The sequence below is a fragment of the Melanostigma gelatinosum genome (genome assembly GCF_949748355.1).
Source record: "Melanostigma gelatinosum genome assembly, chromosome: 5".
Taxonomy (NCBI): Eukaryota; Metazoa; Chordata; class Actinopteri; order Perciformes; family Zoarcidae; genus Melanostigma; species Melanostigma gelatinosum.
In genome coordinates this window covers 9196031-9213221 of record NC_136638.1, presented here as the reverse complement: position 1 = coordinate 9213221, position 17191 = coordinate 9196031, and the positions used below count along the sequence as shown (strand labels likewise).

The window sequence follows — 17191 nt, the reverse complement described above, 5'->3', positions numbered from 1 at the left end:
CAACCGTCTCCTTCATCATCAAACCTGAAAGTCACCAGAGGGCGAAACTGTGCAAGGTCCTGATCACACGGGAGGCTATTTTCAGTGACTTTCTTTTGTTGGTTTAAGGTTTTCTGCGCTATTACTAGGAGGGTAGAAACGGGACGTATTGTGCGTCCACGGAAATCAGCAGAATTTTGATGAATAAAATCGTTAAAACAATAACTTCATGTTGTGAATGGGCTCATTCGCTCTTTTTTGTCGAGCGCTATATACAAGAACATCGATGCCACTCTCATCTGTCTGTATGCTAAATATGAAGCTACAGCAAGCAGCAAGTTAGCTTAGCTTAGCATAAAGACTGTAAACGAGGGGAAACTGCAAGCCTCCGATAGCTGACTTTATGGAGTCAAATTGGAGAAGTTTATTTAGTGAGCTTGAAATGTGCTGAATACGAGCATTGGAGCATTTCTATTGCCTCTCAAGGGCTCTCAACATGGCGACCGCTGAGCCAGTGGCTCGAGCTAATGGTGCTAACGGTGCAAACTCCGGCAAAAGTGCAAGAGCAGAGCTAACTGGGAGGGTGAGGGCTACACTTCTGCATCTGTGACTGCCTTATGAGCGCAGTTTTCTAGCCAGCGGGGGGCGCTAGCATGCAGGAACATGCACTAAAAGCGTGCGCTGCAGGCCCGGCTACGTCAACTCAAGCTTAAAACTCGGATAACAACACACACGGAGGGAGAGTGACTTCATTCTCTGCTCAGGTCGACATTACTGCACTATATCTTTACATAGACGGTAGTATAATTTCTTTGAATGTCATATCGTGCACCTTTAAAGGTGTTGGCTGGACGTTGGACGGAACCAGGCTGTCTGTTTCCCCCGTTTCCAGTCTTATGCTAAGCTAAGCGACTGTAGCCGTATATGTAGTGTAGAGATATGAGTGGTATCGGTGTTCTCAACTCTCAGCAAAAGGATTTACCGCAATGATGTCTTTAACATGATCTAAACAGAGAGAGCAGAGCCGGAGGCAGCGCTGCACTCTTTTATTTGGGTTTTTCTCCTGCTGGTAAAGTAGCGTAGCTACAGTAAATCCCATTACCCTCCCTTAGCTGCCACAATTACCAGTAGCCGAATGAATGATTGAATAATAAAACTCCACAGGGGCTGTTCTACTTTAGGCATTTTAACGAAAAAAGGCAGCCATTCCATTGCTCAACCTTTGAACATGTAGTGTGATGGGCTTCCCCTGCAGCTTTACATTAATAATAACAATAATAACGCTGCTTGGGCTCTGCTTCCTTAGACCTCATGAAAGTTCCCAAGATTAACGGCCAGAGATGCAGTGAAAGATGTATGTGAGTGCGTTACAGCTAAACCTAAAGCCGGTCCCATCTGTTAGACGGTGGATGACAGCGGTCGGCTCCCGAGTCTCGACCCTGGAGGAGCAGCTGTTCACAGTACAGTCATATTCCTTTATTGTACAAGCCAACAAGGTCGCTAAACGGCCGGCTCACTGTTTTATTGCTGCAGTGATCTGCTAACTGATAGCTTTGCTTTCCTTTCCGTATTTTAATCACTTGCACAATCCTAGTCTACCATTTGGTAACCAATTGTGGCAGGAAAGAAGCTTAACTCCTACCGACGCACAAATGAAGAACTTGCTTTTTCTACTTTCTACTCAACTCATCCCCGAATCTCAGCTTTGATATTTCAATATCTCTAGATTACTTAATCCATTGTTTGACCGTCATCTGGCCTGCATTCAGGACTTAAATTGAAAATCCAAAAAGATCATACGCACTGACCCTTTGTTCCTTCAAACAATTCAACTTTGCATCATCTAGCCTGCTGGCACGTCTTCATATTCAAATGGAAGTACACTGTAATCATTCAACATTAATCCGTTTTATCCTAATGAATTCATATAGTTACATATAGCGTCGGTGCAGTTCATTCCAGGACGGCGGCGCACGCATCCGAACCTCTTGCCAGGTGCAGGGTACAAAAATAGGAAAATGAAAAAATCCCATGCTTTACCTCCACTGCAGGCCAACAGGGATCATGAGGCAGTAGAAGCCGATGCAGACCTTTTACAGTCAGACGCAGCACGATATAAAGAGGACAGCGGCATCGTCCAGTGTGCAGGTGTTCTTCTTTATGTCGAGTCAGATATTTGTAATTTGGTTGGTTTGCTCCCGTGCTTGCTGTTTCGAGGACCGTAGGAAGAAGAAGATAAATATGTTCTCTGGGATATGGAAGTGCTTGGCGAGCACATTTTGTTCATCTGTTTGGCAAGAACAACAGTTTTCTTCTTTTTTTATTGCAAACTCCCATAATCCTTGTTTGCGTCCCGTCTGTTGAAAGAAAAGAGTCTTCACGCTCGTCGCCGGAGCAGAGCCTAGCCACCTTTAGCCACCATCGTGTCCTTTGACAGGTAAACCACCCAGTAGACCATGTTAAAAGCCCCGAAGGACACTGGGAACAGGATCCGTGCATACTTGTCAATTTTGCTGGTTCCTCCCATGCCGGCGGTGGTGGGCTGCGAGCACGGCGTCTGCTTCAGCTCCAGCTTGTTCCCCATCATCTGGATGCGCTCCAACTTGGGCCCCAGCAGATGCTGCAGGGACGAGGAGCCGGCGTTCTGCTTGCACGGCGCCGGCGCCATCACGTCCGGCGTGGACGCCGCAGGCTGCGGCGCACTCTTCACCAGCTGGGCAGAGGAGGAGGCCACGCTGAGCAGGCTCTCGGACTTGGGGCTGGAGCGCGAGAGGGTGGAGGAGCTGCCGTTGACCCCGCCTGCCAAAGGTCGCAGCGCTCTCGCTCGACCGACGCCCGAAATGTTGGTGGTGGACATGGCTCTCTGGTGACGGCTGGCCTCTTGGTGGGAGATATAATTCATCCGCTTTCTAAGGTTACCGTTGCTGTCGGGATTCTGCTGAAAAAGAGAGAAAAAAACCAGTGAGGATATATCTACGTCTTAAGACCGGGGGCGTTCTTTACGTGCGAATCATTTGCACTATTTTGCAATATATTTTTACGAACTGTTTCCCACATAACGCAAATACTATGTGGGGAAAAAGCGACAGCTCAAGGCCAAAACTGGGTGTAGTTAAGACTAGGCTTAAGTTTGGTTGGTGCAACCAACTCAACGTCCATTCTAAAGACTGGTCTTAACAAAGGCCGCCTTATCAAGGGCCCCTCACGCCAAGCCCTGTGGTTAGCGCCAACAGGACCTGCTCTCCAGGAAGAGAGTATCAATTCTTTCCTCCGGAGCCTTTCTGAAACCTATACAGACGTACCCGTTGCCGTGGCAACCTACTAATCCACTGAAGCGCCGTTGTCAATACACCGCATTTAGGCATGATTACGCCACACTGGGATTTGAACTGGAGGGGGCAACTTACAGTAGAGAGTGTAGAACTGACATATGCATTGCTGGGTTATGTCAGCTCCAGCGATCGGTTCACAGTGGGCCTATATATTCAATGTTCTTTGGGAAGAACGTGGCAGTCTAAGAAATGTGCACTTCTGCTTTTCTTTTCACATCCACATGTGTCAAAACAGTGTTGGTGCAGCACCATCAATACATTGCTACAGCTACTCGAACAGTAACACGTTCATCGTATCTGACTGGGAGCTCTACAACAGCAGCATGGCATATTCATGAATTCTGATCCAATCCATATGTCAGCTGCCATGGTGTCAATGTGATTTGTCTCAACTAGTGGTGCAGAAATTAGAGATTATGGCAATGTATTCGTGTGGAATTTCAAAACGAGGGCTCCAAAGCAAACATAGGGAATATTTAAAATATTTTAAAGGGCCAGTTTGGATATATTTTTTTGAAAGTGGGGTTGAATGAACTACTTATTCATAGTCAGTGCATTTCCTACAGTAGATGGTGGTTGGCACGCCCCCAGTGTGGAGATACTGACAGAAGTACCAGCACGAGAGCAAAGCAATGTACTGCTGTGGATGGGGGTGGGGGGGCATCAGCTAAACATATTTTGGACACCTAAAAGAATGGCATCTAAAAAAAAAGACCAATATCAGTTTAAGTGTTCGCTATATTTTGAATATATTCCCCACATCACCTTGCCGTCAGTCAGCCCTTTCCGTTGGGGAACAGAAGATGGTATCTATGCTCTCTTCAAAGCCAGCAGACTCCTTTGACAAAATTCATTTTTGCCTCGCAAAACACAGGAGTCGCTGGTAAAGATAACATCTTCGGCTCCCCGTCGGAAAGGGCTGTGTGACGGCAAGGTAAAGAAAATATTCTAAATATAGCGTATTTTGTACGCGTCCACAGCAGTCCATTGCGTTGCTCCCGTGCTGGTACTCCTGTCTACTGTAATACACTGACAATAGATAAGGACCTCATACAACCCCACTTCAAAAACACCCAAGCTATCCCTTTAAGTGCGTCATTTTAAAGTCCACCTCATTTACCACGTTTCACAGGCACGCTGTTTCAACATGTCGAGCTGTGGTGGACACAGCAATCATATGTGTAATCAGGTAGATAGAGTTCATGTTTTCCTCCTGGCCCGCTCAAAAGCCTCGGCTAAAGGCCAGATACAGTAAGCACATAACATGGGACACGCTGTGTAAGTGCTCCTCGAAGTTAAGTGCCATCAGACTATTCGCCACGGCCACTTTGAGGGAAGCGGAAACAATCACCTGCAGCGCTTCCTCTGTGTCCTTGACCTTGACAGGCGTGGTTTGGGGCACCGGGGGACATTTGGCCGGCTTCTTCTTGGCGCGCTCGATCTGCGCGTTGGTGAAGTAGTTCACGGCGGCGAACTCGATGAGGGCGGAGAAGACGAAGGCGAAGCAGACGGCGATGAACCAGTCCATGGCGGTGGCGTAGGAGACCTTGGGAAGGGAGTGGCGGGCGCTGATGCTGAGTGTCGTCATGGTGAGGACAGTGGTGATGCCTTCAGTGGAAACAGAAACGAGAGAATATCAAACATATGAGCCCGTACATGAGTGATAGCGGACACATGATCTGTGTTGGGAGTCAAAATATTTAAATTTATGATTAAGACCAAATATCTTCCTATGAAACTGCTGTTTCCCCCACAGATCAGCATGCAGGTTAGCTTCCTCTTGCTTCAAGTCTTAATGCTAAGCTACGCTAATCACCTCCCTGCTCCACTTATTTAAAGGTCCTGTTTGTAGGATTTTAGTCTATCTCGTGGTGAGATTGCAGATTGCAACCAACTGAATGCAATCACTCCCCCTCAACCTACGGTGGCCTTGAGGTACCATAACAATGTTAAAAACTCACTCGAGCTACATGGCAGAAACATGGCGGTGCATCTGTGTTTTATCTGTGCTTTATTGCACTCCACGACACCGAGGGACATTTCTACTGAGGGTCACACTGGGTTGTTTCTGCTCAGCAGACTCGGACTCAAAACACAAACTGCACTGTCAACAGAAACACCCACCTTGTCAAATGCACACTGAATGGATACAGGTGACACTGCAGTGTGTGTGTGTGTGTGTCTGTCACCATCAGCAAAACCATTATTTATGGAGGTTGGTTGTTGGGTCACCATTAGTGATTCAGTGTGCTGTCACAGTTTGACTAAATGCCTCTGCCAGCCAAAAACAGGCCCGTTATTACAATTAAAGGGGAAGTGTTCCAATGCTACCCACCAGAGTCCGTCTACAGGTGTAGGGCAGCACAAACTGTACATGTGAAAAATGTTGCATGGAGCCTGATGTGGAACAAGAGGAAGCAGTGTGAAGTCTGATAAGTTACCTCAAGTAATTTGATCAATTGACTTATTTCGTCATCCATGACATACCTGTACTGAGGATTACAAAAAGGCACAATCGATAAAGACTTTGTAAGTTGCAACTAATTCTTGGTTGGTTTGTAAATCATTCACTAATGCTTTATAAAGCTATTACAAGCCAATAATTGGAGCTTGTCGTGTGAATGTGTTGCGTTGTGGATTTTAGAGCAGATCCTCAACGGAGCCTTTCCCAGAATGCAAGTGGACAGTTCAAACAGGCAGGGTTGTCCTTATTCATTTCATATAACTGATTTATAAAGCATTAGTTAACAATTACTGTATGAACCATTAATTGAGCCATTAGTTATAAACATTTTATCTTATTAAAAAAGTGGTGCATTTTCACTGAAAGAAACAAAACCATCACGAACCATCACGAACCATCACGAACCATCACGAATCATCACGAACCATCACGAACCATCACGAACCATCACGAACCATCACGAACCATCACGAACCATCACGAATCATCACGAACCATCACGAACCATCACGAACCATCACGAACCATCACGAACCATCACGAACCATCACGAATCATCACGAATCATCACGAACCATCACGAACCATCACGAACCATCACGAACCATCACGAACCATCACGAACCATCACGAACCATCACGAACCATCACGAATCATCACGAACCATCACGAACCATCACGAACCATCACGAATCATCACGAATCATCACGAATCATCACGAATCATCACGAACCATCACGAACCATCACGAACCATCATGAACTAGAGACCATCTTGAGATGCCAAATGGGGTCAGGGGCCCCTTCACCACTTTCAACCCCCCACGACACCCTTGTTCGGACCACACCCATCTTCACATCGGCCTTCATCTTGATCTCAACTACACACCTGTAAAGTTTCGTGTCTGCATCTGGTGCAAGTGCTCAAAACCTCTTCAGGATCACAGGTAGCCATGATGACACACACACACACACACACACACACAGACAAAGTGAAAACACCACCAGAGCTGCTGCTGCGACTAGTAGAGACTATATTTCAGACCACTTTCATGTTGTAACACACTTCTGGCATCATTAACATTAACAGCTGGCACGTCACAAAGCTGCTCCGAGAATCATTATTCACCAGCGACACTCACGCTTTTCTTCCACTCCCATTACCCAAGTTACAATTACCTCTTGAAAATAACGCTCCAAACAGATAATCTACCAGAACTACTTGTGAAATGGCGGACGAGTGTCCGCGCCATTATCATTGAGTGACTTTCCAATCAACGTGAGTGGAGGAACGCGGTCGACAAATTACCAGACTGAGACGTCCCTAAATAGCAAACCAGCACCGGTCTGGTTTTAGCTGCTCTGTCTGTCGCCCTGCCTCTCCATCGACACTCACGAATCAGTCTATTCTAGGACAGCGACCCAAACGTTGTAACAGGGGAGCCGTGGAGAGCAAAACTGGGTTGAGTGAATAACTGAACGCTACTGATGATGTCGAAATGATGGATAGAATGTGATAAAATACCAGATAATGTAATAACATCACACTTTTCATAAGCGATGTGTAGTTTTAACTGATTTTAACTGTAACGATAGCACTGAGTAACACTGCAACAGAAATACCCTTAACCCTATAAATATAAACCTCACCAGCACTGCTCTTTATTGGGTATTCTTTATGTCAAATTTTAAATCTGCAGACACTTAAATTTAAGATTTCCTGCTGGGGCATCTTGACTATAACAACTACCTTAAATACTCTCACAGGGCATCATTCGCCATCAAGGTTTTCCTAGAGTTTAAACCCATTTAGAGGGGTATTTATATTACTAGAGAAGATTTTGTATCAGGATATGAGAGCCAAACCCGTTTTTGTAAACCTGCATTCTTTGCTTGAGGCATCTTTGCTTCGAAGATGCATCGAAATGTTTTCTTCCGAATGCTGTCAGCTGTTTATTCTAGCGTCTCAAACCAACAGCAGTGAAGTCGCCTTGCACGAGGCAATCTTGAGTCGAAGAACAAAACAAAAAAACACAGCAGTTCTTTATATTCCTAACAACCGCCTCTCGCTGTCACATCACCTCGTGGAGCAGAGTGGACAGACACACGTGCAGCAGGCATCATGCAACAAACACACAGAGAGCAGAGAGGCTGTGCAGCATGTGTGAGGTCTACATACCGAAGACCGTGCGGGCCGGGACCGATTCCTTGTTTATCCAGAAGGACACTTGGGAGAGGATTACTGTCATGATGCACGGGATATACGTCTGAATCATGAAGTAGCCCATTTTACGTTTCAAGTGAAAGTAGACCGTCATCACCACATATTCACCTGGAGGATCAACACAAGTGAATTAGTTTCATTCACAAAGAATTCCAAGATTTCACTTCAAGACAGACGTCGCCTTTTATTCTATATCATGGCTTTTGTTTTGTTTTCGTGCTCCTCTGCATTCTAGCGACCCCGTCCGTTTTCACCCGGACGGACGTGTGGCAGCCACCTTTCTGCTGCTAAAATCTTTTTTGGAGTCCTTCAGTGTTTATTTACCTGAAAGTGCCTCGATGCATGATGCTGACGGGGTTTGATTTAAAGAGGCTGGACAGTATTTGTCCGCAGACCTGGCAAAGTCAGGCAGGTTTGACACAGTATACTCCATGCGAACATCTTGTCTTTCACTAAAGTATATTTTGTCATGAATCTGTCGAAGAAAGAAAGCCATTTAGCTTGATAAGTCAAAATGGCAGGAGGACGAGCGAGTCTCACCTGTGATGGATTTAATGGTTTCGCTGGAGACCGTCTGGCCGATGAGATCATACTGAACGAGGCTGGAGGACTCAGGGGGCACCTCCACTGAATGCTGAGGCCCTTTGGTCCACGTGTAGATCATCTCTGTTTTAGGATAGGCATCTGTGGGCACACAGCAAAGCCCCCCCCCCCCGACCCCTGATGTGAGTCACTGACTGTGAGTAGTGAACAGTGCAGTGCGGTAAGAGAAATATGTATGTGATGTGTTGGTATGCTGTGAACTCGATATGACTTTACAAAGCACGTGTGTGTATATACCTGTATTGTCAATACAGATACATTTGTAGGGCTTCTTGACACCCAACAGGTTGATGAGTTCAGCGGTCCCATTGGTGAAAGACCGTTTTTTGTTTGCGGTAGTATACAGCGTACAGTGTGTCACAGCTTTTTCACTTAACAAACAGCTGCCTGCTGTTTAATTTGATCTTCATTGTTTCTCAGACAAGTGTAGCCATGGCAGGGTGGAAAGCCTCTGAAGCAGCATCACAGGACACTAAAGCTCTCCGCTGACTAATTCATCTGTTAGGGCTGCCAGCCCTTAGAGGCAGAATGACCCTTCACTTCTATTCAAGCTTTAATATTCTGCAACAAAAACCAAAATCACATCACAGGTTGTTTGACGAGGACGAGCACAGTCTTACATCTGACATCTGCTGAGACAAACTCATGACGACATCCAATCCACTCAGTCAGACCCACTGAAACTAGTGCAGTGTGGCTGGAGTCAAAGTTTGTCGGGGTCGCATCTGTCATTTATTCACTCACTAATGCGTCACGCTGACAGATACATTCTCCACTGTGTCTGACTTAAGGATACTTTAAATCCGAACAAGTATTTTTTTGGTTTGCTGTACGTATCCATGGCCAGGTTGGCCGGTCTAAACGGCAGCAGTCTCTGCCTGCCACTCCCTATGGGACTCGGCATCGGCAGGATACCAACTGTGCTGCCAAAACGAAATGACTCTGGTGTGTCATGGAGTGGAACACCACGCAAGTCCAGATGGAGAAACAGAAAAAAGGAGACGGAGAGAGGGAGCGAGAGAAAGAAACAAAGAAAGAAAGTAATGAAGGCACACACACACACACACACACACACACACACACACTTCAGCTATGGAAAGTAGCTACATAGGTCTGCGCTATCCTGAGGCAGAGGAAGGGATTATGACCTTCAGGCCGCATCAGATTCCATAGTGGCTTCCTCCTGACTGGAGGCTAGCAGCAGCAGAGCAGGATGGTGAAAGGAGGAGGAGGAGGAGGGGAGGGGGGGGGGCGCAGATGACAATAACTGAGAAATGTGAATTTGTCCTCTGCAATGTCACCACACTGGGTAATTGTGAGTGTAAAGGCAGACTCGTTGTCTTTTCCTTTTTCCTTTCTCCTGCAGATGTAATCGTCACAATCGCCGCTCTTCTCCGATAAGACGGGAGCCGAGAAACTCCGTTTATTTCAGATAAGTCGTTTCTGCTGACCAGTGGGCCCACTATGAACACTGGTGCTGAGCCAGGCCTCCATTGTTCCCAGTGAACAATGGAATATCCGTTATTAGTATTAGCATTCTTTGTGTCTCAGCATCTCAGCGCTCTCTTCACCACGGAGAGAGGACGCTTCGTTTCACAAACGGCCAGGTGATCGGGCTTTTTGTCACACCAAAGGCAGGAGAAACTTTGGATGTAACGCCTCCAAAAACTCTTAAACAACTTTACTTAAAAGGTGCGACATGTGTCATTTGTGAATATAAATGAATCCTGTCAACATTGACCATGAAAACCTTGTTTTTACACTTTAGTTTGTGTACAAACTCTGAAGGCAGATTTTGGACGGAGCTGACGAGCTGCTTCCAGTCTTTATGCAGAGCTTAGCTTCATATTCACTGTGCAGACCTCTAGCAGAGAGAGCCTAGCGTATCAGTCAGACTATTCCTTTCATAATCTTTTTGGGGGCATGCAAAATGCAGCGTGGAGGTTTATTTGGTTACAGCTACAACAATAAGGACTCAGAGACAAAGCGGAAGACGGCGTTAATGACTCACAGATGAACAAAACATGACACCTCGCACAGTAGCAGCAACACCATTAGATGTCTTTTCACACTCCGTGGACGGCATGTTTTGCACGTCTCTCCCGTATGAGAATGAAAACTTGCATGACTGTTGTGTTAGAATCTGTAGAGAGGTCAGAGGTCAAGCAGCGGATACATTTCACGCTCTCAGGCCTGTGTTATACTTCCTTTTTCAGTCGTACACACACACACACACACACACACTGGACTTACAGCTTCCAAACTTGAGGGGGCACGCGTGTCCATCCATGGGGAAGTTCACAAGCTTCATGGGACACTCTGCATTGATGGTCAACCTGTTGCAGTCCAGAGAAGAGTTGCTCAATAAAGGGACAAATAGACACACACACACACACACACACACACACACTAAATGTTAGCATGCCCTGTTGTAAACGAGCAGTAGCCCTTTGGTTGGTTCTTGTGACATAAATACCCATCAGCGATGTGATAGAGGGCTAACACACTAAAAGCCTCCTCAGTGAAGAGGCAAAGGAGCAGTTACGTGACTGTTATATTGAACTGAAGATTTAAAAAGTTTGGAAGCCTCTGCACTGCCTCCACACAGCTCCGCACTGTTTACACGTTGTGAGCCAAATCTGCTCAATCGCTGTAAATCAAACAAAGTCTTTTTCTTTTCTTTCTTTTCTTTATCGACGCAAACGGCAAAAATATTGAATCATGCGAAGATTCCATTTCACTCCCATGAATATTACAGTCGTAGGAAATAGACACATCGTTTGATGAAGTCATGGCTTTGAATGTTGTTCATCGGGTGCCGATAGACGCTACGTGACGATGGAGTGCCCTACAGTACCTCATGGTGTACAGGATGGTGCCGTTCTTCATGATGCGGAAAAGCTTGTTGGGGGCCGTCATGTTGTGGGCCACGGACTTCTTGCCGTTCCTGAAGAAGGTGTCTGGCGTCCACACTTTGGTCACCATCAGGTTGTTCAGCCTCAGAATCTCGATGGGTCCCTCGTACCTCAGCCTCCGGTCCACCCACGTCTGCCGGAAGAACACGTCCATCGTGTACTCCTGGGGACGGGGACATTGGCGAAACGCAAGACAAACATCTGAGGTCACGTGGGTCGGAACGAGATCGCTTCATGATTATCTGAACAGAGTCTGGTGGGCAAAACATCTTGTCTTCCACCCCATGCGTGTGAGAAGGAGCGAGGGTTTTACAACAAAAGGGGTACGTACCATTTCGACATCCGAGACAGGCCCAAAACTGGTCACATAAATGTCCGTCTTGACCTCAGTCACCGGGCCTATTGAGCCAATGAAACAGACAACAAGACTGAGTTCATTTCATCGTTTTAAAGCCTTCCGTGATGTCCCAGTCCCGCCTCAGTGAGACTCCAGTCTTAAACACTCTCCATATCAGACCCATCAAACCCAAAAGACATGCACCAGCTTATCCAGAGCCTTTGCATAATGGAAGAAAAAAAAAATAGCTTTAAAGATGTAAAAGCGTAATCCTGTTTGATTTTTTTCTCTCGCCCATGAATGAATGTGGAGGTTCTCAACATGTCCTGCTTTGAGGCACGATGTACGGAAAAAAACAAATCTTTTAGCACTTCCATGCATTTAACGTTTGTCCCACAACACACACACACACACACACACACACACACACACACATACACACTGGTTATATTACCACATTCGCTTAAACGTGCGAGCTTACGGCCCCTCTTCTGAGGCAAAACGACCAGGCTTACAGGATCGCGTGTGTCGGAAAACACTAAAGCAACATGTTCTATATGATGCAAGTCGCCCACACAGAGAGACAAATACATCTTTTCCTGACGTTTCTTCCTGTTTGTTTTTTTTCAGGGCCTACAGATTTTCAAGGCATTTGATGCAGATGTGTGATTTAAAGGGACAGTTCACCCCAAAAATCAAAGATACAATTTCTTCCTCTTTGTTCTGGTGTGAGTTGCCTTGCTCTTTTGAGCAGCTGCTCACAACAAGGTCTGTGGATTATCCTCAGTAACCGGGTCATGATTTCTGAACTGACACACTGCTGTTGAGTTTTTCAAATGTGCTTTTTGGCGCTTTGAGGGCAACAAGCCAAGTGCCAATTTAGTCCCATTGTATTAGAAGAAAAGGCAGACATCTCTATGTCTGACATCTCCAAAACTATGCAACTCACACCGAAACAATCTAGACTGATAGATAGCACTACAGGTGAGAGCCGAAATGTGAATTTTTGATTTTTGGGGTGAACTGTCCCTTTAAGGCTCTACAAATCAAACTGATAGTGACTGTATTGCACTTTATGGTGTATGTTTGAACATCTTATGGCATAAAAAAGTCAACTAAAAAATAAAATTCACTCATCACCTTTTTTAGGAGTGTTTCAGAGGTGACAAATAATCTGCGAAACTAATCTTATCATATCGGGTGTAATTGGTGCTTAATGGTGGGTTTACACCTTTATTCCACTTATTATCTACCGTTTTATGGCACAAGAAATGGGCAAATAAAAGATAAAGTTGCATCTTCCTTCTTCTAACTGGAAGATGTCGTATGATTGCTATTGGTAGTTCCCATATGGAAAATGCTTCATTGTGCACAAAAACACAGTTTCGTTATCTACCTACCCCCGAACCCTGGTCGCAGCCTGTTGTCGTAGCCGTCCAGAAGTCGGTCCAAAATGCGAGTAAAATTCTCCGGATAGATCCTTTCATCCTTCCTTGTCTGTCCAGAGGTTTTCTTCACACTAGAAAGAAGAAGAAGAAGAAGAAGAAAGAAGAAGAAGAAAGAAGAAGAAAAAAGAGTCAGGGTACCATGACTTCAGTGCAAAACAAAAGGAGTAGAAAGCTCATTAGTGCCGAGCGGGAGGCTTCAGCTCCGCGGACATCGGGGACTCTTCGGGACTCACCAAGTCGCCAAACAGAAAAAGTAGAGGAGGGTCCGAATAAAAGCGGGCCACATCGCTGTCGCCGTCTCCCTCTTCTTCTTGGCAGAACCCATCTTTGCATGCCATACTTCAAGCCTCTTCACATGTCACCGCGCCAGACGCCCCTGTGTCCCGGGGACCAGGAGGTGAGCGACGCGGCGGGCGGCACCGGGGATGGCAGAGCGGCGCGCGGAGCGAGCAACTTGAGCCTCTCCTGCCGCTCCTGCAGTCTCTCCAGACGGGCACAACACGCACCCGCAGCGCGCGCACACACACACACACATACACACACGAACTCCCTCAACCCGAGCCCCGGTCACCTCTCGTCCGGATTCAAGCTGCTGCTGCTGCTGCTGCTGCTGCTGCTGCTGGCGTCCGGAGAAGAAACAATACTCCCTCTTGCCCTCTCTCTCCTTCACTCTCTTGTTTGCTTCTCTGTCTCACCCTCTCTCCCTCCCTCCCTCCCTCCCTCCCTCCCTCTCTGCCTCTGTTTGCTTTCTCCTTCTCCCTCTCACACACACCTGCTTTGGTCAGGACACAGATTAGACGTGCCCTGCTTTGGAAAAGGGACGAGGCTGATTGGCCTGTTCATCTCCTCTACACCCACCTGAGCATCTTAGGTGCTTCCTGAAAGCATTTCTTTTTTTCATTAAACTTCTATCTGAGGACTCATTTTCTCAGATGTGCTCCCCGCGTGCCCTTTGACCCCACCCGGCATCAATCAGCGTCCGCCGCTCCCGCTGCTTTGTGAGCGACGCTATCGGCAGCCTAGATTGCCGATGTTGAACTAGTTTCAGCAATGCATTGGTGAGCGCCTGTATTAAGATTCAAATGGGTCAGTCTTGTCGCAATACGCAATCATACACGCACACACACACACACAAAGGCACACAGGTACTGTCGAGGAACTGGGACAAGTCACATGCTGCTTCACAGATTTCTCTGCACCTGGGACAAGCGCAAGACCTTCACTGTGTGTGTGTGTGTGTGTGTGTGTGTGTGTGTGTGTGTGTGTGTGTGTGTGTACGTGTGTGTGTGCGTGTGTGTGTGTGCGTGTATGTGGTTCTGAAGGTGAAGTGCGGGTAGATCTCGCAGGATAAACAAGATGTCTGGGTTCCACCACACTGGCTTTTCCTGATTAGTTTTGAAGTGCATACAGTATAAACGCACACACACACACACACACACACACACACACACACACACACACACATACACAGAGACTGGGCTAAAACAGAAGCCACTTAGTGCGAAGGGACGGCGAGGAAACATTATGCTGATACGTTTACGTGCAGGGCTGAAGTCATGCAGTGTAGTCTTATACCACGGCTCCCAATCCCCTGCAGCCGCCCACCCCGGTCCTCCCACAATACACCAGAGCAAGGCGGCTCTGTGGGGGATGAGTAATACGCGTGCTCTTTGAGGGGGCAGGCTTTCGTCCAAGTGAGTTCTGTTTTTGTTTTTTTTCCTCTCGTTTCTTTTTCTCTGTCAGACATTTGATTACAATGTGGTCTTTTTAATGAAAGCACTTTTGGCTCACTGTTAAAAACAAAGGTTGTAATAATATTTCAACGTTCAACAGCAGTTAAATGCCTTGAAGATGTCAGAAGTCCAGTTTTAGGAAAAAAGTCACGTTGGCCTTATTATGCCACGCTGACCTTTCCCCGTAAGTCAGTCCTGTGTTTGAACTACAGTGCATGATGAAGTATTGTGTTAACATCTGTGGCCGAGAGTCGCACGCTGTGTTCAGAGCACTAAAGAATTGTGAGAGGTTTCTAATCTAATTTCTGTTTTATTACGTCTCCGACAGAGTTTGTCCTGAGATTCATTGAAACAGGTTATTGTGCTTTGTAAGCTATATGCCCCGCAGCAGAAATAACTGCCATGATAACCTAGTTCTTCATCAGTGTGAGCGCATGAGCGTGTGTGTGTGTGTGTGTGTGTGTGTGTGTGTGTGTGTGTGTGTGTGTGTGTGTGTGTGTGTGTGTGTGTGTGTGTTAGTGTGTGTGTGTGTGTGTGTGAAGGAGAAAGGTAGACGAGGTGAGGCACAGCTCTGTGATGGCTGCTGTTCGTGTTGTGAGGGGTTGAGGGCCATGGCAGCTGAGGGGCATTACATTACCTCCTGAAGGATCCGCTCAGGGCCCAATGACAGCCTTCAGAGAGTCCCAACCTGACGACACACACACACACACACACACACACACCTACACCTGCTGCAGCAGAGCTTGTTAGCTGGAGCTCAGCACACATGAAAGACTGCTGTCTTTACTGTGTGGCAGCTAGACAGCGAGACCTCATTAACTTTTCAGATACAGATTTTTAGACTCGCAGTCCAATAATCCTCGTTATCATTCTGTTATTCGGCAGTAAACACAAGTGGAATGTAACGTTTACTCAAATACAAATTTTGAGGTACTGACACTTTATTGAAGTATTTCATTTCTATTAAGTATCTTAAAAAGATCAATTTTACTTTTGGTGATGGAAAATATGATCCCCAAACTACAAACACTTTTCCTTTCTGAGATCGTCCATGTTCAACAATGCAGTCCGATTCTTTACTGTTATAAACCAGCACCAACACTAAGAACAAACTCCCCAAAAATGACTCCTACCACCAAAATTGTATCTATTCTGTACAATAACATTTGTAAAGTCTAAGAAAGCTGTATGATTAACTTATCTTATTATGTCAGCGCTACCGTGGACCCACACTGTCACTAACTGCACTCACATTTTTGGAAAAACAAAAAAGAGCAGTTTCAGAGAGAGGCATGCAGGCAGAAGAGTGAACATGTGTTTGAAATAGCCTACGGATCACAGTGTCAAAGTGAACCACCACAATTCGGCCATCGTGACAGAAGACAATGACATTTAGGAACACTGTTCCTGTCAAGCCGAGTAGGTCTTTATTCACGGTAACAATCATTAAAAAGCAAAAGCAGCATTTGTATACATTCAATATTCCTTCAGTAGCTAACGTAGCAAAGAAGTGCTTTTAAGTTACGTTTAAATTCTGTCAAGTTAAGCTCTGGGAGGTGGAGGCGGGAGGCTTTTAGAAGCTCAGATATTTCAGCAGATTGAAAGTCTTGCTACTTCCTGCTTGCTCGGTATCACAATAAAAGCCTCTGGCGACTGATCAGCAGGTCACCGCATCTCTTGCCTCAGTGGGATGGATCCTTGTAAAACAGCTCAGATCTGCAGCCCACACTGTTTGTGCATGAATGCAACATGTGCCGAATGAGATACCAAAATTGGTTCTCCTGTCTGATATAGCCTGAATAGCATAATTGAGTGAGTCACTGTGGAAAACACTCTCACTTTTGACAGCATTAATAAAAGCGCCGGTGTTGTTTATTCCCCTGCATCGAGCCGAGCCCCTCTGTTTCTAGGCTTGTTGCGTTGCTGAGGAAAGAGAGCCATAACAGCCAGGTAGGGAGAGAGCAGCTCTTTTGCGCTGGGGGTTACGATTGATGAGGCTCATTCTGGCAGTGCAGGAAGCTAATGAGTCAGAACCACAAGTCAAGCTGTCGGGAAATCACACCACCCCAAAAAAAAAGAAGAAAAACTCAGCCCAACATGACATCTTCAACACCAAACAAATGCAGAGGGAGAGACACGCAGACTGAAGATCAGA

The 17191-nt window shown here is 46.2% G+C and overlaps 1 protein-coding gene across 1 annotated transcript; it reads right to left on the bottom strand.

Annotated features, from left to right (window-relative positions):
- Window positions 1-2380: 2380 nt before the first annotated feature.
- On the bottom strand, window positions 2381-13649 carry gabra4 (gamma-aminobutyric acid type A receptor subunit alpha4; the record flags this gene model as incomplete). Its single annotated transcript, XM_079268927.1, has 9 exons — window positions 13537-13649; window positions 13256-13374; window positions 11850-11917; window positions 11461-11681; window positions 10857-10939; window positions 8541-8684; window positions 7956-8108; window positions 4663-4919; window positions 2381-2917 (listed from the first exon to the last, which is right to left on the bottom strand). The coding sequence occupies exons 1-9, from the start codon at window positions 13626-13628 to the stop codon at window positions 2381-2383; spliced, it is 1674 nt and encodes a 557-aa protein (XP_079125053.1). The 5' UTR covers window positions 13629-13649.
- Window positions 13650-17191: the final 3542 nt, after the last annotated feature.